A 23,111-nucleotide genomic window follows, 5' to 3' on the forward strand; every position below is an offset into this window, starting at 1 on the left:
TTTTGTTTTACACATTGATTCTTGTGTTACATTGAAACGTTTACAAATAGTTTTATTTTTTTTGATTGATGACTTGCATTGAAATCATAAATAAAGCAGGTAATTAACTATGTTATTATTTAAAAAAAATGTGTAATGTAGAGTAATATAATAAATACATAATAATAATAAATAAATAAGAAATAATTGTATTTGTTGCATTATTAGACAAAGATTAAAATACATGCATTTGCAAGTATTCTTGTACATGTCTTCTTACTGTCAAAATGGTAAGAACAAATACATTCAGTAAAAAATAAAATAAAATAAAAAAAAAAGAAGATAAACTATTTTATCAATCAATCAATGTTTATTTATATAGCCATAAGTCTCAAAGGGCTGCACAAACCACTACGACATCCTCGGTGTAGCCCAAATAAGGGCAAGAAAAAACTCACCCCAGTGGGACGTCGACAATGATGACTATGAGAAACCTTGGAAAGGACCGCATATGTGGGCAACCCCCCACCCCAGGGGACCGAAAGCAATGGATGTCGAACGGATCTAACATGATATTGTGAAAGTCCAATCCAATTTTATTGATACGTATTATTTTTGCGGGCCATCCAAAATGATACCGCTGGCCAAATGTGGCCCACGGGCCTCGAGTTTGACATCCCTGCTCTAAAGCAAATGCTGTACATTACTTCATAAACTATTGTAGTTGTTAGTAGTACATTCTATTGCAGTGATTCTCAAACTGTGGTACGTGGAGCACAAGTGGTACGTTTGGCTCCATCTAGTTGAACCGCGGGCTTCACGGTGGCAGAGGGGTTAGTGCGTCTGCCTCACAATACGAAGGTCCTGCAGTCCTGGGTTCAAATCCAGGCTCGGGATCTTCCTGTGTGGAGTTTGCATGTTCTCCCCGTGAATGCGTGGGTTCCCTCCAGGTACTCCGGCTTCCTCCCACTTCCAAAGACATGCACCTGGGGATAGGTTGATTGGCAACACTAAATTGGCCCTAGTGTGTGAATGTGAGTGTGAATGTTGTCTGTCTATCTGTGTCCAGGGTGTACCCCGCCTTCCGCCCGATTGTAGCTGAGATATAGGCGCCAGCGCCCCCAAAAGGGAATAAGGGGTAGAAAATGGATGGATGGATGGATAGTTGAACCGCAAAGAATTACTTCATGAAATATTCAAACACAGTGTAACTGTTCAAAATGTGCGGCCGGAAATATTAAATATTCTTGATAAATAGATAGTACTTTATTTATTCCATCAGGGGCGTTCCTTCAGGAAAATTACAAAATTACAAAAAATAAAACCTGTGCCTTGTTTTTAATGAATACTTAAGTGTACTACGCTGCTGTATTTTACTGTTTGTCATTATGTTGGTTTTCTGAGGTGGTACTTGGTAAAAAAAAACAGTTTGAGAACCACTGTTTTGTTGTATTGTCTTGATACAATATTTCTTATCTGAAATATTGTTATTGTTTTTAAAAGGTATGCGAAATGTAAAAATTGTGCAGTTTTCGATGGCATGCATTGATTAAATTGAGATACAGGTGTTTTGAGTTAAGAGCGTCATAGAAGCATTTAGACTTGCAAGTTGAGGTACAACTGGTTTTTCTATTCCACGGCCATTTGTGTGGAGTTTTACTTTTATCAGATTTTTTTTTTTTTAAATCACATGCAAGCTGGTGAGTCGGTCTGACACACTCGTATCACACACCTCAGAGCGCTGTCCCGGCGTGAAAAGAACAGCTCCCGTGGCGTTGACAAAATCCTGCTCCGCAGGCGTCTGACTGTCCAAGTCGCTCACTTGGCTGACGGAGTAATTGACGTAAACGTGGTCGAGAGATCCTCGCATCCGCTCGATCACACAGGAAATGGTCGAGCCCTCCTCAGTCGTCTAAGACAGGAAATGGAAAGAGAAGAACGTGTTAGTTCAAATCCAAACAACTGAAATATGTCAAATGCATGAAGTGGGACCTCGATTTACGAAGCCTCTATTCGCAGACTTTTCGATTTACAAACTTTTGGGTCGAGACAAATATGCTTCTGTGTACGAACGCTTCATTCATTCATCTTGTACGGAAAGAACCTTCGTACAACAGCAAGTTTCAATTCTAAAAAAATATGCCAAAGCAGACTTATTTCACAGGAGAGGAGAAGAGCGGCCCCTCCTCCCAATCCCTTCCTTCTTAAAATAATGTAATAATTGATTACATTTATATCACGCTTTTCTTTTGTTATATACTCAAAGCGCTCACAGAGAAGTGGGAACCCATCATTCATTCACACCTTGTGGTGGTAAGCTACATCAGTAGCCACAGCTGCCCTGGGGTAGACTGACGTAAGCGTGGCTGCCAGTTTGCGCCTACGGCCCCTCCGACCACCACCAATCATTCATTCATCATTCATTCACCAGTGTGAGCGGCACCGGGGGCAAAGGGTGAAGTGTCCTGCCCAAGGACACAACGGCAACGATTTGGATGTCAATAGGTGGGAAGCGAACCTGCAACCCTTAGGTTTCTGGCACGGCTGCTCTACCCACTACACCAGGGGTCGGGAACCTTTTTGGCTGAGAGAGCCAAGAAGCCAAATATTTTAAAATTTATTTCCCTAAGAGCCATATAATTTTTTTTTTAACACTGAACACAACTAAACATGTGCATTTTTTAAGTAAGACCAACATTTCCAGAGTATAATAAGTCTCTTATTCTTTGTAATAACATTGTTATTCTGAAGCTAACTGTGGAGGGGGCGTGGCCTGCGGGCCTGCAGCAAAGCAGGATGTTGCCAGGACCGGCCTCGAAATCAACGAAATGTGCGTAGATGGCCCACCTGGGCCTTTTTATCTAATCACCTGTTGCTCTGTTATAAGCAGCAGCCAGGAGGAGAGACAGGGTTGGGGCTGGAGCCAGAGCGCGAGTGAGGACGAAAGCAACTGAGAGAAAAATGAAATAAAACAATATTGGAACCCTAAAACAGGCTCTTGGTGGTCTGAAGAACCCCCAGGAGGGCAAGCCCATCACTAACCAATAATAAATAAATTACTTCTTACCATTAACGCAACTTCTTGAACATAAAAATGCATGAGAATGTTTTATATTTTGAACGTTGTTTTTAACACTGTGATTACAAGTGGAATTATTCATTACTTATCCTGTTAAGCAATGTCAGCTCAGATTTATCCGAGAGCCAGATGCAGTCATCAAAAGAGCCACATCTGGTTCTAGAGCCATAGGTTCCCTACCCCCTACCCTCTGTCTATGTGCTCCTTTCTCGTCAGCTCCTCTTTTGAAAAAACTTCATGAATGCGGCTTTAGCTTTTTAAAATCTTTAATTTTGTAGCAATATAAGGAATTTTGAGATTTCTGATTGTTTTTGAGGGCACCGCAGGAACTTCTGTGTGTGCTTGTCTTGGCAAAGCAGCATACAGAGGTCAGTTCTGCTTGTTGTTGTTGTTTTGGATTGTTAATAAAGAAATAATTCATCCATCACTTCCTTGTTATGTTTGTTTGATGTACAGTACTGTATAGCACTTTTTATTGTGTTCAAAGTATACAAACATTCACTAAAATATGGACTTTTGTCGAGGCTTGAACCAATTATTAATATTTACATTGTTTCTGATGTAGACATTCGCTTCACTTGTAAAACTATGGTTGTTAAAGTGAAGCATTTGTGTGATTTCTGATCATTTGTGAGGGCACCAAACAGACTTATGTGTGTGTTAGCAGAGAAGATTAAATAGCACAGTTTAGCTTGCCGTTGTTGTTGTTTTGTCTCGTTAATAAAGAGAATGTTGATCCAGAACCTCTGTATTGTTTGTTTGATATGCAGTACTGTACATCACTTTATATAGTGTTCAAAGTGTACAAACCTTCACTAAAATACGGACTTTTGTCGAGATTGGAACCCATTATTCTTATTTACATTGTTTCTTATGGAGAAATTGGCTTCATTATACAAACTGTTCTATGTACAAACCCTGTTCAAGAAGCAATTAAGTTTGTAAATCAAGCTTCCACTGTATTATTACTTCTTTCTAGAACAAACACGGCTCCTCCCACTGACCCCTTCCTACCTCCCCTTCTGTCTTTTCCTTTCTCTCCTTTCGTGAGCTGTTCCTTTGCCCATGTTAATGTACTGTAAGTGGATTTTACTTTTTTAAATGTTTATTATTGTAAAGCTATGGTTGTTAAAGTGAAGCATTTGTGTGATTTCTGGTCATTTGTGAAGGCACCAAACAGACTTATGTGTGAGTTGGCAGAGCAGTATAAATAGCACAGTTTAGCTTGCCGTTGTTGTTGTTTTGTCTTGTTAATAAAGAGAATGTTGATCCATAAGTTCCTTATGTTTGTTTGATTTACAGTACTGTATATCACTTTATATTGTGTTCAAAGTGTACAAACCTTCACTAAAATATGGACTTTTGTTGTTTCCGGAACCTATTACTCATATTTACATTGTTTCTTATGGAGAAATTTGCTTCACTATACCAACTTTTCAAATCACAAACCCTGTTCAAGAAGCAATTCATTGTGTAAATCAAGCTTCCACTGTATTATTACTTCTTTCGAGAACAAACTTGGCCCCTCTCACTGACCCCTTCCTACCTCCCCCTCTTGTCTTTTTCTTTTTCTCCTCTCGTGAACTGTTCCTTTGCCCATGTTAATGTACTGTAAGTGTATTTTAGTTTTTTAAATGTTTATTATTGTAAAACTATGGTTGTTAAAGTGAAGCATTTGTGTGATTTCTGATCATTTGTGAGGGCACCAAACAGACTTATGTGTGAGTTGGCAGAGCAGTATAAATAGCACAGTTTAGCTTGCCAATGTTGTTGTTTTGTCTAAAGAGAATGTTGATCCATCACTTCCTTGTTATGTGTGTTTGATATACAGTACTGTACATCACTTTAAATTGTGTTCAAAGTGTACAAACCTTCACTAAAATATGGACTTTTGTTGTGGCCGGGACCAATTACTCATATTTACATTGTTTCTTATGGAGAAATTTGCTTCACTATACCAACTTTTAAAATTACAAACCCTGTTCAAGTAGCAATTAAGTTTGTAAATCAAGCTTCCACTGTATTATTACTTTTTTCTAGAACAAACACGGCCCCTCCCACTGACCCCTTCCTACATCCTCCTCTTGTCTTTTCCTTTCTCTCCTCTCGTGAGCTGTTCCTTTGCCCATGTTAATGTACTGTAAGTGTATTTTACTTTTTTAAATGTTTATCATTGTAAAACGTTAGTTGTTAAAGTGAAGTATTTCTGATCATTTGTGAGGGCACCAAACAGACTTATGTGTGAGTTGGCAGAACAGTATAAATCGCACAGTTTAGCTTGCCATTGTTGTTGTTTTGTCTTGTTGATAAAGAGAATGTTGATCCATAACCTCCTTGTTATGTTTGTTTTATATACAGTACTGTACATCACTTTATATTGTGTTCAAAGTGTACAAACCTTCACTAAAATATGGACTTTTGTCAAGATTGGAACCCGTTATTCTTATTTACATTGTTTCTTATGGAGAAATTGGCTTCATTATACAAACTTTTCTATGTACAAACCCTGTTCAAGAAGCAATTAAGTTTGTAAATCAAGCTTCTACTGTATTATTACTTCTTTCTAGAACTAACACGGCTCCTCCCACTGACCCCTTCCTACTTCCCCCTCTTGTCTTTTTATTTCTCTCGTCTCATGAGCTGTTCCTTTGCCCATGTTAATGTACTGTAAGTGTATTTTAGTTTTTTAAATGTTTATTATTGTAAAACTATGGTTGTTAAAGTGAAGCATTTGTGTGATTTCTGATCCTTTGTGAGGGCACCAAACAGACTTATGTGTGTGTTGGCAGGGTAGCATAAATAGCACAGTTCAGCTTGCCGTTGTTGTTGTTTTGTCTTGTTAATAAAGAGAATGTTGATCCATAAATTTCTTATGTTTGTTTGATATACAGTACTGTAAAGCACTTTATATTGAGTTAAAAGTGTACAAACCTTCACTAAAATATGGACTTTTGTTGTTTCCGGAACCTATTACTCATATTTACATTGTTTCTTATGGAGAAATTTGCTTCACTATACCAACTTTTCAAATCACAAACCCTGTTCAAGAAGCAATTCATTGTGTAAATCAAGCTTCCACTGTATTATTACTTCTTTCGAGAACAAACTTGGCCCCTCCCACTGACCCCTTCCTACCTCCCCCTCTTGTCTTTTTCTTTTTCTCCTCTCGTGAACTGTTCCTTTGCCCATGTTAATGTACTGTAAGTGTATTTTAGTTTTTTTTAAATGTTTATTATTGTAAAACTATGGTTGTTAAAGTGAAGCATTTGTGTGATTTCTGATCATTTGTGAGGGCACCAAACAGACTTATGTGTGTGTGGGCAGAGTAGCATAAATAGCACAGTTTAGCTTGCCAATGTTGTTGTTTTGTCTAAAGAGAATGTTGATCCATCACTTCCTTGTTATGTGTGTTTGATATACAGTACTGTACATCACTTTAAATTGTGTTCAAAGTGTACAAACCTTCACTAAAATATGGACTTTTGTTGTGGCCGGGACCAATTACTCATATTTACATTGTTTCTTATGGAGAAATTTGCTTCACTATACCAACTTTTAAAATTACAAACCCTGTTCAAGTAGCAATTAAGTTTGTAAATCAAGCTTCCACTGTATTATTACTTTTTTCTAGAACAAACACGGCCCCTCCCACTGACCCCTTCCTACATCCCCCTCTTGTCTTTTCCTTTCTCTCCTCTCGTGAGCTGTTCCTTTGCCCATGTTAATGTACTGTAAGTGTATTTTACTTTTTTAAATGTTTATCATTGTAAAACGTTAGTTGTTGAAGTGAAGTATTTCTGATCATTTGTGAGGGCACCAAACAGACTTATGTGTGAGTTGGCAGAACAGTATAAATCGCACAGTTTAGCTTGCCATTGTTGTTGTTTTGTCTTGTTGATAAAGAGAATGTTGATCCATAACCTCCTTGTTATGTTTGTTTGATGTACAGTACTGTACATCACTTTATATAGTGTTCAAAGTGTACGAACCTTCACTAAAATATGGACTTTTGTCGAGATTGGAACCCATTATTCTTATTTACATTGTTTCTTATGGAGAAATTGGCTTCATTATACAAACTGTTCTATGTAAAAACCCTGTTCAAGAAGCAATTAAGTTTGTAAATCAAGCTTCCACTGTATTATTACTTCTTTCTAGAACAAACACGGCTCCTCCCACTGACCCCTTCCTACTTCCCCCTCTTGTCTTTTTATTTCTCTCGTCTCGTGAGCTGTTCCTTTGCCCATGTTAATGTACTGTAAGTGTATTTTAGGTTTTTAAATGTTTATTATTGTAAAACTATGGTTGTTAAAGTGAAGCATTTGTGTGATTTCTGATCATTTGTGAGGGCACCAAACAGACTTATGTGTGTGTTGGCAGGGTAGCATAAATAGCACAGTTCAGCTTGCCGTTGTTGTTGTTTTGTCGTGTTAATAAAGAGAATGTTGATCCATAAATTCCTTATGTTTGTTTGATATACAGTACTGTAAAGCACTTTATATTGAGTTAAAAGTGTACAAACCTTCACTAAAATATGGACTTTTGTTGTTTCCGGAACCTATTACTCATATTTACATTGTTTCTTATGGAGAAATTAGCTTCACTATACCAACTTTTCAAATCACAAACCCTGTTCAAGAAGCAATTAAGTTGTAAATCAAGCTTCCACTGTATTATTACTTTTTTCTAGAACAAACACGGCCCCTCCCACTGACCCCTTCCTACCTCCCCCTCTTGTCTTTTCCTTTCTCTCCTCTCGTGAGCTGTTCCTTTGCCCATGTTAATGTACTGTAAGTGTATTTTACTTTTTTAAATGTTTATCATTGTAAAACGTTAGTTGTTAAAGTGAAGTATTTCTGATCATTTGTGAGGGCACCAAACAGACTTATGTGTGAGTTGGCAGAACAGTATAAATCGCACAGTTTAGCTTGCCATTGTTGTTGTTTTGTCTTGTTGAAAAAGAGAATGTTGATCCATAACCTCCTTGTTATATTTGTTTGATGTACAGTACTGTACATCACTTTATATAGTGTTCAAAGTGTACGAAACTTCACTAAAATATGGACTTTTGTCGAGATTGGAACCCATTATTCTTATTTACATTGTTTCTTATGGAGAAATTGGCTTCATTATACAAACTGTTCTATGTAAAAACCCTGTTCAAGAAGCAATTAAGTTTGTAAATCAAGCTTCCACTGTATTATTACTTCTTTCGAGAACAAACACGGCTCCTCCCACTGACCCCTTCCTACTTCCCCCTCTTGTCTTTTTATTTCTATCGTCTCATGAGCTGTTCCTTTGCCCATGTTAATGTACTGTAAGTGTATTTTAGTTTTTTAAATGTTTATCATTGTAAAACTATGGTTGTTAAAGTGAAGCATTTGTGTGATTTCTGATCATTTGTGAGGGCACCAAACAGACTTATGTGTGTGTTGGCAGGGTAGCATAAATAGCACAGTTCAGCTTGCCGTTGTTGTTGTTTTGTCTTGTTAATAAAGAGAATGTTGATCCATAAATTCCTTATGTTTGTTTGATATACAGTACTGTAAAACACTTTATATTGAGTTAAAAGTGTACAAACCTTCACTAAAATGTGGACTTTTTTTGTGGCCGGAACCAATTACTCATATTTACATTGTTTCTTATGGAGAAATTTGCTTCACTATACCAACTTTTAGAATTACAAACCCTGTTCAAGAAGCAATTAAGTTTGTAAATCAAGCTTCCACTGTATTATTGCTTCTTTCGAGAACAAACACGACCCCTCCCACTGACCCCTTCCTACCTCCCCTTCTGTCTTTTCCTTTCTCTCCGTTTGTGAGCTGTTCCTTTTGCCCATGTTAATGTACTGTAAGTGGATTTTACTTTTTTAAATGTTTATTATTGTAAATCTACTGTTGTTAAAGTGAAGCATTTGTGTGATTTCTGATCATTTGTGAAGGCACCAAACAGACTTATGTGTGAGTTGGCAGAGCAGTATAAATAGCACAGTTTAGCTTGCCGTTGTTGTTGTTTTGTCTTGTTAATAAAGAGAATGTTGATCCAGAACCTCCTTGTTATGTTAGTTTGATATACAGTACTGTACATCACTTTATAGTGTTCAAAGTGTACAAACCTTCACTAAAATATGGACTTTTGTCGAGATTGGAACCCATTATTCTTATTTACATTGTTTCTTATGGAGAAATTGGCTTCATTATACAAACTTTTCTATGTACAAAACCTGTTCAAGAAGCAATTAAGTTTGTAAATCAAGCTTCCATTGGAGTATTACTTCTTTCTAGAACAAACACGGCCCCTCCCACTGACCCCCCCCCCCCCACCTCCCCCTCTGTCTTTTCCTTTCTCTCCTTTCGTGAGCTGTTCCTTTGCCCATGTTAATGTACTGTAAGTGTATTTTACTTTTTTAAATTTTCATCATTGTAAAACGTTAGTTGTTAAAGTGAAGTATTTGCATGATTTCTGATCATTTGTGAGGGCACCAAACAGACTTATGTGTGTGTTGGCAGAGTAGATTAAATAGCACAGTTTAGCTTGCCGTTGTTGTTGTTTTGTCTTGTTAATAAAGAGAATGTTGATCCATAACCTCCTTATGTTTGTTTGATATACAGTACTGTAAATCACTTTATATTGTGTTCAAAGTGTACAAACCTTCACTAAAATATGAACTTTTGTCGAGGCCGGAACCAATTTTTCATATTTACATGCAGAAATCTGCTCCACGATACTAACTTTTCAACTCAGGAACCCTGTTCAAGAACCAATTAGGTTTGTAAATCAAGGTTCCACTGTATTATGGTGTACAATGGCCAAAATAGGCTGCATTCCAAAACTTGCATTGCCTAATTCCAGCACATTAATAAAGTGATTCACAAACTGACCACCTGATAGTTCAAATGCCTCTAAAAGGTAGATCCTCTTGTTTCTGATGGAATGCCCTCCCCCAGCCCCGCCACCTGTTGTGCTGATGAACATGAGCAACGATACACACATCTCTGGTTGCAGCATCGGGGAATCCTGATCTACTTCTACAGGAATGCCCGGACTGATAGTCCCCCGTGGCGGCCGCACCATCTGTTGCTCCACCTGAGATGAACGCCGGCCTCCACGCAAAACAATCGGGACTAAAAAAGGGAGAGCGTGTGCCTGCCGCAGCCGAGCGTGAGGACTAATGAAATATGCAGCTAAACCAGCAGGTTTGGGTTACCTGTGTTTACAATGTATGCATATTGTTTAGTGGTAGACACATGCGGTATGCAGCTGTAATTGTAAGATTACAGTATTTAACTGGGAGAGTAAGTACTGTAAATTCCGGACTATAAGCGTCTTTTTTTCCCTCCAACGCTTTGAACCCTGCGGCTTATACAACGGTGCGGCTCATTCATATTTTTTTTTGCTTTGCTGACAGCCATTATACAAATAGTTCCCCCAAAAAAGACAAACAAAGACACTAAAATGGTGCGTTATTGTTTGTGCTACGGCGCCATCTTTTGGACTGGTTTACTCACTGCAGCTGCTGCCGTGCCCTTCTCTTTAGACTACAGCTTTCAACCTGAAGTGCTAATCCGTCTTCTAGCCGTTCAAACTGTTTCTGCTCGAAAGGATTCTTCATCCATCACTCCAAGCGACGTTTGTAAGTTTTACAATATAACTAAAACAACTCTTGCTTACTCAACCGTCCCATGTGCAGTGTCTGTATTCATGCGTATTTGTATGTGCTATCGTAATGCAATGAAGCTAGTGTTGTTAGCATTAGCTAATATGCTAACATGTTTACGAGTTAGTATTAGTAACTTACAATGGCATTCATTTTGTATTGTTTAAGTTGTCCAGGGTGTACCCTGCCTTCCGCCCGATTGTAGCTGAGATAGGCGCCAGCGCCCTCCGTGACCCCAAAAGGGAATAAGCGGTAGAAAATGGATGGATGGATGGAAGTTTCACAAATTCCTCAGTCAATTCACCAAAACATCCCTGTGGACTTATTGAGTCTGTTTAGCTGATTGGAGAGCAAGCTTCTGCAGCAAGTGGGTCCATTACAATGACTTCTGTTTTGTTTAATCAGCCGTTTTACTGCCGTGTTATAGACACCGTTTGGACACAATTAAGGTATATAAACATTTTCAAAATATTTCAGTGTAAATAACTCATTTCACAACGTATATATCTGCGGCTAACAGTCCGGTACGGCTAATACATGGAATTAGCCCACGTACAGTACGCAGAGAGCTCCATGGAATGGGTCTCCATGGCCGAGCAGCTGTATCTAAGCCATACATCGCCAAGTCCAATGCAACGCACGTCGCCACTGGACTTTAGAGCAGTGGAGGCGCCTTCTCTGGAGTGATGGATCACGCTTTTCCGTCTGGCAATCTGATGGACGAGTCTGGGTTTGGAGGTTGCCAGAAGAACGGTACATTTCGGACAGCAGTGTGAAATTTGGTGGAGGAGGAATTATGGTGTGGGGATGTTTTTCAGGAGTTGGGCTGCTTGGCCCCTTAGTTCCAGTGAAAGGAACTTTGAATGCTCCAGGATACCAAAACATTTTGGACATGCTCCCAACCTTGTGGGAACCTGTTTTTGATCGGGCCCCTTCCTCTTCCAAAATGACTCTGCACCAGTGCACAAAGCAAGGTCCATAAAGACATGGATGACAGAGTCTGGTGTGGATGAACTTGACTGGCCTGCACAGAGTCCTGACCTGCACACCTTTGGGATGAATCAGAACGGAGACTGAGAGCCAGGCTTTCCCGACTAACATCAGTGTGTGACCTCACCAATGCGCTTTTGGAAGAATGGTGGAAAATTCCTATAAACACACTCCGCAACCTTGTGGACAGCCTTCCCTAAAGAGTTGAAGCTGTAATAGCTGCACAACGTGGACCGACATATTGAACCCTCAAAATAAGGACTTTAAGTTCATATGTGAGTCAAGGCGGGTCTCCCGTCAAAAGGCAAAACCTGGTAACTCACTTCTAGCTGATTTTGAGAAAACAAAGGAAAACCAATCTATCCTGATGCTGTCTTACAAAGATCTACAAAGTCATCAAACGTATAGATGTTTTCTTGAGCTTTCATTTTCTTGCCGATCGAGCCATGGATTGAATCCGCTCTCATGAACGTGTGCCCTTTCTCCAGATATTTTATCACAATCTCGGGTGGGGCCCCATTCTGCGTTTGCACATTGGGCAAGAGCCGTGTACAGCGTCCACTTTTTATTTGGACCTCCGCAGTTATCTGCCCAAAAGAGTATGCAAGGGGAAGAATCAAGAACAATACATTTAATGAAGGTGCTTGCAACGTCCTGGGCCGATCTTCCAAATATCCCCTCGTGCCATAATATCACATAATCAGGTTGACCGTCGGCCCCCATTCGTGCAAATGTCTCATTAAAGACAATAAGGCGACTGACAAAGAAGCTCCGATTGGTCCCTTGAGATACTAGGTTTTTCTGTTGTATCCACGGGGTTATGTGGTAGTTGCTAGGTCCTGCCATGCGCGTAACGGCTTACTTACGGAACAAATGACAATATCGCATACACTAATGCAGGGGTAGAGAACCTATGGCTCTAGAGCCAGATGTGGCTCTTTTGATGACTGCATCTGGCTCTCGGAAAAATCTTAGCTGACATTGCTTAACGCGATAATTATGAATAATTTCGGTGGTAATCACAGTGCTAAAAATAACGTGCAAAATACAAAACATTCTCATGCATTTAAATCCATCCATCCGTTTTGTACCGCACCTGTTCAAGAAGTCGCATTAATGGTAAGAAGTATTTTATGTCACGATGGGGGGGGGGGGGGGGGGGGTTTGCAGCTTGCTGCGGGGTCGTTCTCCCAGGAAGGCGGACGGACTAATCAGGACATGGCATTTAGGTAAAAACATGATTTAATTTTAACTAAAAAAATATACAAACAAAAATCGCTCACAGCGGAGGCACAACTTGGGCTAAGGAACAAAGCTAACGCATAAACAGACTAAGAACATAAATCAAACAAAACTTACTTGGCATGGCATGAAGCACGAAACTATGGCGAGGCATGAAACAAGTCAGCACAGGGCGACTGACTGGCAAAGACGAGCTTAAATACTGCCTCTGATTAATGCTCGGGAAGCAGGTGAGCGGGCATTTTGTCCACCAGAGACAGGTGGACAAAATGAGTAACCAAGGAAACCAGACAAGGGAGTGGAAAAAAACGGGAACTTAAAAAGTCCAAAGGACAAACACCACATGGCCAAACAAAAACATGATCAACAGACATGACATTTGATTTATTATTGGTTAGCTTCAGAATAACAATGTCATTAAAAAGAATAAGAAACTTATTATACTCTAAAAATGTTGTTCTTACTTAAAAATGCACACATTTAGTTGTATTCATTGTTAAAAAATATGATATGGCTCTCACGGAATTACATTTTGAAATATTTGGCTTTCATGGCTCTCTCAGCCAAAAAGGTTCCCGACCCCTGCACTAATGTAAAGCATATCACTTAGGAACTCCAAAATTATTATCAGCTCAGTTTTGACCAAAATGGAGTTACTGGGTTTTACCTTTGGACGGGAGAGGTGGCCAAATACTTTTGGCAATATAGGTTTCAAGCATTTTTTTGGGGTGATCAAATACTTAAAAATCTGTTTGTCATCTTGACTTAAGATTTCAAAGCAAGTTATCATTGATTTGTAAGTAAAAAATACAACATCCATCCATCCATCCATTTCTACCGCTTATTCCCTTTTGGGGTGGTGGAGGGCGCTGGCGCCTATCTCAGCTACAATCGGGTGGAAGGCGGTGTACACCCTGGACAAGTCGCCATCTCATCGCAGGGCCAACACAGATAGACAGACAACATTCACACTCACATTCACACACTAGGGCCAATTTAGTGTTGCCAATCAAATACAACATCCGAAAAAAAAAATTGCAAAAATCGGGAAAGGAGGCTATTATACATATATATTTGTATTCATCAGAGGGCAATAAAAACAAGTTTGACACTGATCAGCGGATACAGCCTTTTCTATTTTTGTCAGTGCACTCACGTCAGGTATGCAGCGGCCAGTGAATCCAAAAAGCCCATTGGCGTTGTCGCTCTTCATGACTCGAATCATGGCCCTGGGTCTGGGGAAGGGCAGGCGAGCGCCGCCCCGCACGGCCACCAGCTGCAGGTAGAACACTTCCTCTCCCTCCTCGTCATCGTCATCCCTGACTTCCACCACGAACGACTTCTGCGTCTCCAGCGGCCGGTAGCGCAGGTAACCCGAGACGGTGCGCAGGTCTGTCTTGGCGGGCTGGCTGTGGAGTTCGTGCACGTGGCCACGGTCCAACTTGGTCCTGTACAAGCGGACATCTTGCAGAAGGCCCGTGTACAGCTGCCGGCCCGACGTATCGGACCCAATGAACAGTGATGCGGGACCTGGGGTATGGAAATGGAAAATGCAGATTTAAAGGCCTACTGAAATGAGATTTTCTTATTTAAACGAGGATAGCAGGTCCATTTTATGTGTCACACTTGATCATTTGGCGATATTGCCATATTTTTGCTGAAAGGATTTAGTAGAGAACATCCACGATAAAGTTCGCAACTTTTGGTCGCTAATAAAAAAGCCTTGCCTTTACCGGAAGTAGCAGACAATGTGCGTGTGACGTCACGGGTTGTAGAGCTCCTCACATTCTCACATTGTTTACAATCATGGCCACCAGCAGCTAGAGCGATTCGGAACGAGAAAGCGACAATTTCCCCATTAATTTGAGCAAGGATGAAAGATTTGTGGATGAGAGTGAAGGAATAGAAAAAAAAAAGTTTAAAAAAAATAAATAAAAAAGGCAATTGCAGATGTTATTGGACAATAATATAGTAATAATAATGGATTTTATTTGTAAAAAGCACTTTACGTTGAGCAAACAACCTCAAAGAGCCACAGTGTAAAAAATAGTAATAATAAAAATAAATAAAATATAAAACTAGAAACAGCCCAAAGGCTACAACCAGCATGCATGTCTATAGAAAGGCTTTTTTTTAAAAAGATGGGTTTTTAAGCCTTTTTTAAAAGCATCCACAGTCTGAGGTGCCCTCAGGTGGTCAGGGAGAGCGTTCCACAGACTGGGAGCAGCGGAGCAGAAAGCCCGGTCTCCCATTGTTCGAAGCTTTGTCCGTGGAGGTTGGAGGAGGTTAGCCTGTATGGAGCGGAGGTGTCGTGTTAGACACATTTACTACGATAATTCTGGAAAAACCCTTATCTGCCTATTGTGTTAGTGTTTTAGTGAGATTAAAGAGTACCTAACGTCGGAGGTACGTGTGTTGACCCAGTGTGTCTGAGGGAAGCTCCGCTGATGTCGCCGGTAAAAGCAAACTTATTACCACAATTTTCTCACCGAAAACTGCCGGTTGACATTCGGTCGGGATCCATGTTCGCTTGACCGCCTTGATCAATAGTAAAGCTTCGCCTTCGGGAATTTTAAACAAGGAATCACCGTGTGTTTGTGTGGCTAAAGGCTAAAAGCTTCCGACCTCCATCTTTCTACTTTGATTTCTCCATTATTAATTGAACAAATTGCAAAAGATTCAGCAACACGGATGTCCAGAATACTGTGTAATTATGCGATTAAAGCAGACTACTTATAGTTTGGATCGGGCTGGAAAATAATGTCCGCTACAACCGGATCCCCCGGGAAGAGCTGGAAGAAGTGGCTGGGGAGAGGGGAAGTCTGGGCTTCCCTGCTTAGGCTGCTGCCCCCGCGACCCGACCTCGTATTAGCGGAAGATGATGGATGGATGGATTAAAGTTGGTAGAGTGGCTGTGCCAGCAATCTGAGGGTTACTGGTTCAATCCCCACCTTCTACCATCCTAGTCACGTCCGTTGTGTCCTTGAGTAAGACACTTCACCCTTGCTCCTGATGGGTCCTGGTGAGCGCCTTGCATGGCAGCTCCTGCCATCAGTGTGTGTATGTGTGTGTGAATGGGTGAATGTGGAAATACCGTCAAAGCGCTTTGGGCTCCTTAAAAAGGGGTAGAAAATCGCTATTCAAGTACAACCCATTTACCATTTACCATTTACCATGGATGGACAACCGGTGACGTCAAACGCAAGCGTCATCATTCCGCGACATTTTCAACACGACAATTCGCGGGAAATTTAAAATTGCAATTTAGTAAACTAAAAAGGCCGTATTGGCATGTGTTGCAATGTTAATATTTCATCATTGATATATAAACTATCAGACTGCGGGGTGGGTAGTAGTGGGTTTCAGTAGGCCTTTAAACAGAATACATTTTATATAAAAAGAGTACAATAGAGATTGACTAATATTCATTTTGCATTGCCCGGGCCGATGTAGTGTTGTAACTATAAATGTCCGATAATGGCTTTTTTGCCGATTATCCGATACTGTCCAACTCTTAATTACCGATGCCGATATCAACCGAGACTGATATATCCATCCATCCATTTTCTACCGCTTATTCCCTTTTGGGGTCGTGGGGGGCGCTGGCGCCTATCTCAGCTACAATCGGGCGGAAGGCGGGGTACGCCCTGGACAAGTCGCCACCTCATCGCAGGGCCAACACAGATAGACAGACAACATTCACACTCACATTCACACACTAGGGCCAATTTAGTGTTGCCATATAGTCGTGGAATTAACACATTATTATGCCTAATTTTGTTGTGATGCCCCGCTGAATGCATTAAACAATGTAACAAGGTTTTCCAAAATAAATCAACTCAAGTCATGGAAAAAAATGCCAACCTGGCACTGCCATATTTATTATTGAAGTCACAAGGTGCATTATTTCTTTTAACATGCCTCAAAACAGCAGCTTGGAATTTGGGACATGCGCTCATGAGGAGGTTGAGGTGGGCGGGGTAGAGGTAGCAGGGGTTGGGTGTATATTGTAGCATCCCGGAAGAGTTTGTGCTGCAAGGGTTTCTGGGTATTTGTTCTGTTGTGTTTATGTTGTGTTACGGTGCGGATGTTCTCCCGAAATGTAATTGCCATTCTTGTTTGGTGTGGGTTCACAGTGTGGCGCATATTTGTAACAGTGTTAAAGTTGTTTATACGGCCACCCTCAGTGTGACCTGTATGGCTGTTGACCAAGTATGCATTGCATTCACTTGTGTGTGTGAAAAGCCGTAGATATTATTGGATTGGGCCGGCACGCAAAGGAAGTGCCTTTAAGGTGTATCGCCACTCTATACCTCTCCCTACGTCCATATCACCATAAATGATTCCCGGGCGCGGCACCGCTGCTGCTCACTGCTCCCCTCACCTCCCAGGGGGTGATCGAGGGTGATGGGTCAAATGCAGAGAATAATTTCGCATGACAATCATTAGTACTTCAACTTCAACTTTTAACACAGCGGCGTTTTAAAAAGTCATAAAATAAACTTTTTGAAACCGAAACCGATAATTATGAAACAGATACTGATGATTTTTAATATTGGCAGTCCGATATTATGGGACATCCCTAGTTGTAACGATACCAATATTTTGGTACCGGTACTAAAATTATTTCGGTACTTTTCTAAATAAAGGGGACCACAAAAAAATTGCACTATTGGATTTATTTTAACAAAAAATCTTAGGGTACATCAAACATATGATTCTTATTGCAGTTAAGTCCTTAAATAAAATAGTGAACATACGGGACAACTTGTCTTTTAGTAGTAAGTAAACAAACAAAGGCTCATAATTAGTCTGCCGACATGGGGCGGTATAGCTCAGTTGGTGGAGCGGCCGTGCCAGTAACATGAGGGTTGCAGGTTCGAAACCCCGCTTCCGCCATCCTAGTCAATGCCGTTGTGTCCTTGGGCAAGACACTTTACCCACCTGCTCCCAGTGCCACCCACACTGGTTTAATTGTAACTTAGATATTGGGTTTCACTATGTAAAGCGCTTTGAGTCACTTGAGGAAAGAGCGCTATATAAATATAATTCACATCACATATGCAGTAACATATTGTGTCATTTTCCATTCTATTATTTTGTCAACATTAAGGACAAGTGGTAGAAAATCTATCATTAATCTACTTGTTCATTTACTGTTAATATCTGCTTACTTTCTCTCTTAACATGTTCTATCTACACTTCTGTTCAAATGTAATAATCATTTATTCTTCTGTTGTTTGGATACTTTACATTAGTTTTGGATACCACAAATTTGAGTATCAATCCGATACCAAGTAGTTACAGGATTATAAATTGGTCATATTTAAAGTCCTCATGTGTCCAGGGACATATTTCATCAGTTTATAAAAATAAAATTAATTTAAAAAAAACAAAGGAGGATGTTATGATGCCAAAAAATATCGACGTAATCATAGTAGTATCGACTAGATACGTGCCTGTACTTGATATCATTACAGTGGATTTCAGGTGTAGATCCACTAATGGCGTTTGTTTACATTTTGATGCCGGTGAGCTACGGTGTGTAGGGAAGCATGTTTAGCTATTCCTCGTCCTGCAGGGATGATACTTGTAAGAAACTTACTTTATTCGTCGCCATGGAGACAAGGATTAGTGATTTAAAAGTAGCTAAAACACTGCCGAACGGCGGATGGACTTTAGCTTCAAGGCCTTTCAGTGTTATAACTTCACCTTTATCTTAAGTTTTTAAGCCAACATGCGTCCATTCTTCCTTTTCTGTCTACACACTGTGTCTGCTTGTAAGTACTCCGTGTTTGCGTGCCGCCGAACATGCTCGTCTGCTCGAAAACCAGGAATGTCACGTGGTGACTTCGACACGGGCGCGGCACCGGTACTTTTCAGAGACGGTATCGTACCGAAAAATGTTGGCCTTGTTTGTTTTCTAGCATTCCATCAAATGTTTTGACCTCACTTACACCATCTTTCTAGTCTGTAGCCACATTAGGGCTGGGCGATATATCGCGGGTTTGTCTCTGTGCAATATAGAAAATGACTACTGTATATCGTGATATTGGAGTATACGTTCTCACGCAGTTGCTTTTAGCTGCTGGCATTACGCTGCAGGCTCTTCCAACTCTTTCTGGTCTCTCCTTCTCACAGACAGCAAGCGCACCATCTTAAATGCGTCACATACGTATATGCCCTCACGGAGCAGAAAGGTAGCAGCATGGGTAACGTTAGCTGTGGTGCGAGTGGTAATACAATGGAAAGTAGGTGTCAATCTGGTAACAAATGAAAGAAGAATTAATTCCCATGGAAAACAGCAGGGGGTCCATGGTCTGGCGGTGGTTTGGCTTCAAGCGGGAATATGTCCAACAGACAAGCGTAATTTGTCAAGTGTGGGGCAGAAGCGTTGCTACAAAAAGTAGCACTACTGCTAATGTGTAGTATCATTTGAATAGTCACCTGCTAGAGAATGAAGAGTGCTTACTCATCTCCATTCGATGCCACACCAACAAAATGCTGAGGCAACCATTTCCACATCAACACCGTATGAAAAAAATAGTGAAAAACATTAGGATATTTAATTTCCAATTATGCAGCTCATTTTTATTTATAAATGGGTTATAAATGGGTTGTACTTGTATAGCGCTTTTCTACCTTCAAGGTACTCAAAGCGCTTTGACACTACTTCCACATTTACCCATTCACACACACATTCACACACTGATGGAGGGAGCTGCCATGCAAGGCACCAACCAGCACCCATCAGGAGCAAGGGTGAAGTGTCTTGCTCAGGACACAACGGACGTGACGAGGTTGGTAATAGGTGGGATTTGAACCAGGGACCCTCGGGTTGCGCACGGCCACTCTCCCACTGGGCCACGCCATTCCTTGACAGTTATTGAAATATCTTGTGTGACATCATGCACAAAAGTGCACTTTATTTGTTTTAAACTATTGTAGTGGCGTTCGGATCATCACCATATTGTTATTTTTGTTCCATTTTTATATCACTCTGCGGTTTGACATGCTTAGTTCCTGTTTTGTTCGTTTCCATGGTCACTCATTAGTTTCAGCTGCTACTCTCTTTTCCAGCACACCTGTCTTTACTAATCACCACCTTTTTTATAAGCCAGCGTTTTCTGTTCGCTCATTGTCGGATCTTAGTTTGTTCACATACATCTGTTTATGACTTGTCTCTCACTCTCGTTTTCGCTAGCTCTCACGCCAAGCTTTATTTTATTCCTAGCTTTCACGCTAGTTGTTTTGTGTTTCCTTTTGTGTGCCTTTGTGCCAAATGTTTGTGTTTCGGTTAGTTTGACCAAGCTTTCCATGCTAGCGCTTTTATTTGCCTTTTCTATTTGTTCATAGCTCCTTTTGTTTAATAAATCCCTTAGTTCTTACCTTTTTGCTGTGTTCTTGCTGACGCATCCACGGAGGACCGAATCCGGCATTACAATGCCACACAAGCGTAACAAAAACTACACTTTAATTTAGTGTTGTTTTGATATGTCATCTTAGTGACATCATGCACAAAAGTGCATTAATAGCTTATTTTAAAATGTCTCTGACAATCTTGCACTTTCTGTTTTGGAAATGACATGAATGTTTGTGCCACTGCTTAATAACTGTTTAATAAATACAGTTTTGGTCAATTGACTGAGTTGTGATTTCCCTCTCTGCATAAAAGTTTAAAAGTAGCATATATTAATGCAGTATGAAGAAGAATGTTTTAAAGTAGACACATAGAATCATCATACTGCTGTGATTATATGTATCAAGTGTTCATTCAAGGCTAGGACAAAATAGAGATATATATCATGTATCGCGATATGGCCTAAAAATGTCGCGATATTAAAAAAAGGTCATATCGCCCAGACTTAAGCCACATTGAAGTATAGCACGTACCAAAATCCGCAACAGTAAGCAAGTACAAAGCCCTGATACAAAGGGACCAGTTGACAATGAGAGTTGACACAACAGACGATAATAACATATGTATTGACCTTGATTGAAGCCAACTAAAGAGCCATACCCCCCCCTCCCGAGAGTCCTTGGTTCCGTACTGGCCGCTACTATTGTCTCCTGTAATTGGAAGAAGAAAGAACAAGGAAAAAAAAAAAAGAGGCTGACTAATTCCTTTGAGCGGTAACAATATCCAACTGGGCTCACTCAAGCGTTGTCGAGGACTCAGTGGTTCTGAACAATGAGGACTGGACTGAAAGGTGGGTGGTTAGTGTACGTGTGCGTAACGGATGTGTGTGAATTTATGAATACAATAAAAAAAGACTTGTTATTTCATGTGCAGATTACTTAGAATTCAAACGTGACAGCCGGATTTGAACAACATAATGTTTTGTGCTTCTCTGCCACTGGCCATGGTGCTGAAATAGCAGTCAAACAATCTGGCATACGAAGAGGACGTGGTCTAACCTACTACAGGTCACTTGACCCAATATTTTACAGTCTCTTGTCTCCTTTCTTTTAGCATTTCCAGCCATTACATACCCATACTTTAAAGACTGGAATCTATGGGCACCGCACGATTCAATTGGATCCGGATTCTAGGGGGGGGGTTGCCCACATATGAGGTCCTCTCCAAGGTTCTCATAATCATCATTGTCACTGGCGTACCACTGGGTGTGAGTTCTCCTTGCCCTTAAGTGGGTTCTTCCGAGGATGTCGTAGTCGTAGTGGTTTGTACAGTCCTTTGAGACATTTGTGATTTAGGGCTATATGAATAAATATTGATTTATTGATTGATTCTTGGGGTGGATGTTTCGTTTTCAAATCAATTCTCGATTCAACACAATTCTTGCGATATGTAATCCGGTTAGGGCTGGGCGATTTATCGATGTACACGATATAACGCGGGTTTGTCTCTGTGCGATATAGAAAATCACTATATCGTGATATTCGAGTATACATTCTCACGCAGTTGCTTTTAGCTGCAGGGGTCGGGAACCTTTATAGGCTGAGAGAGCCATGAAAGCCAAATATTTTAAAATGTATTTCCGTGAGAGCCGTATAATATTTTTAACACTGAATACAACTGTCAAGTTCAAACATTGATGACATTTATTAAACAGTTAAGAAGCAAGGAATTAAACAGAGACTGGATTAAATTTAGCTCAATGAGGAGAAACATGTAGACCTGTACCCTTGTACAGTGTCGTCCCACGCTCTCACAAGAGAATTCTGCGCCTCCTATTTCATTTGGACTTTCCAAGATTACAACAACTAAATGCATGCATCTCTTATTCTTTTTAATAACATTGTTATTCTGAAGCTAACCATGTTATTGTGAAGCTAACCATGCTGTCTCACAGACAGCATGCGCACCTTCTTACATACGTCACATACAACGTCAAACGCCCTCCCGTAGCAGAGAGGTAGCAGCATGGGTAACGTTACCTTCACGTAAGCGATGATAATACGGACCTTAGATCCCTAAAGGCGTAGCCGTGCGAGTGGTAATACGAGAGAAAGAAATAATTAATTCCCAAGAAAAACAGCAGGGCGTCCATAGTTTGGCGGTGGTTTGGCTTCAAGTGGGAATATGTCGAACAGACAACCGTAATTTGTCAAGTGTGGACCAAAAGCGTTGCTAGAAAGAGTAGCATTACTGCTAATATGTAGCGTCATTTGAAAAGTCACCTGCTAGAGAATGAAGAGTGATTTCTCCGCATGTCTACATCTCCAATCAGTGCCGCACGCCCACACCATCAAAATGCTGAGGCAAGCATTTGCAGATCAACACCGTATGAAAAAAAATGGTCCGAATTTCAACAGAATTTAATAATGTCCGTAGTAACCTACCACATGGCAAAGGACGAACACTATTTGATTTCCTGTTACGCAATTCATTTTTATTTGACACTTATTGAAATATCTCGCGCTGTTTTGATATGTCATTTTAATGACATCATTCACAAAAGTGCACTAATAGCTTGTTTTAAAATCCATCCATCCATCCATTTTCTACCGCTTATTCCCTTTTGGGGTCGCGGGGGGCGCTGGCGCCTATCTCAGCTGCAATCGGGCGGAAGGCGGGGTACACCCTGGACAAGTCGCCCCTTCATCGCATGTCTCTGACAATCTTGCACTTTCTGTTTTGGAAATGACATGAATGTTTGTGCCACTGCTTACCGTATTTCCTTGAATTGCCGCCGGGGCGCT

The 23,111-nt window shown here is 40.5% G+C and overlaps 1 protein-coding gene across 1 annotated transcript in view; it reads right to left on the reverse strand.

Moving 5' to 3' along the window:
- Positions 1-23,111, reverse strand: part of adgrv1 (adhesion G protein-coupled receptor V1) — a 469,843-nt gene that overhangs the window by 306,785 nt on the left and 139,947 nt on the right. The window contains exons 22-23 of the mRNA XM_061897509.1: positions 14,104-14,477; positions 1,712-1,891 (exon numbers count right to left, since the gene is read on the reverse strand). Of these exons, the coding sequence (XP_061753493.1) occupies positions 1,712-1,891; positions 14,104-14,477 (554 nt within the window). The remainder of the gene's footprint in view (positions 1-1,711; positions 1,892-14,103; positions 14,478-23,111) is intronic.

This window comes from Nerophis ophidion, linkage group LG01 (genome assembly GCF_033978795.1).
Source record: "Nerophis ophidion isolate RoL-2023_Sa linkage group LG01, RoL_Noph_v1.0, whole genome shotgun sequence".
Taxonomy (NCBI): domain Eukaryota; kingdom Metazoa; phylum Chordata; class Actinopteri; order Syngnathiformes; family Syngnathidae; genus Nerophis; species Nerophis ophidion.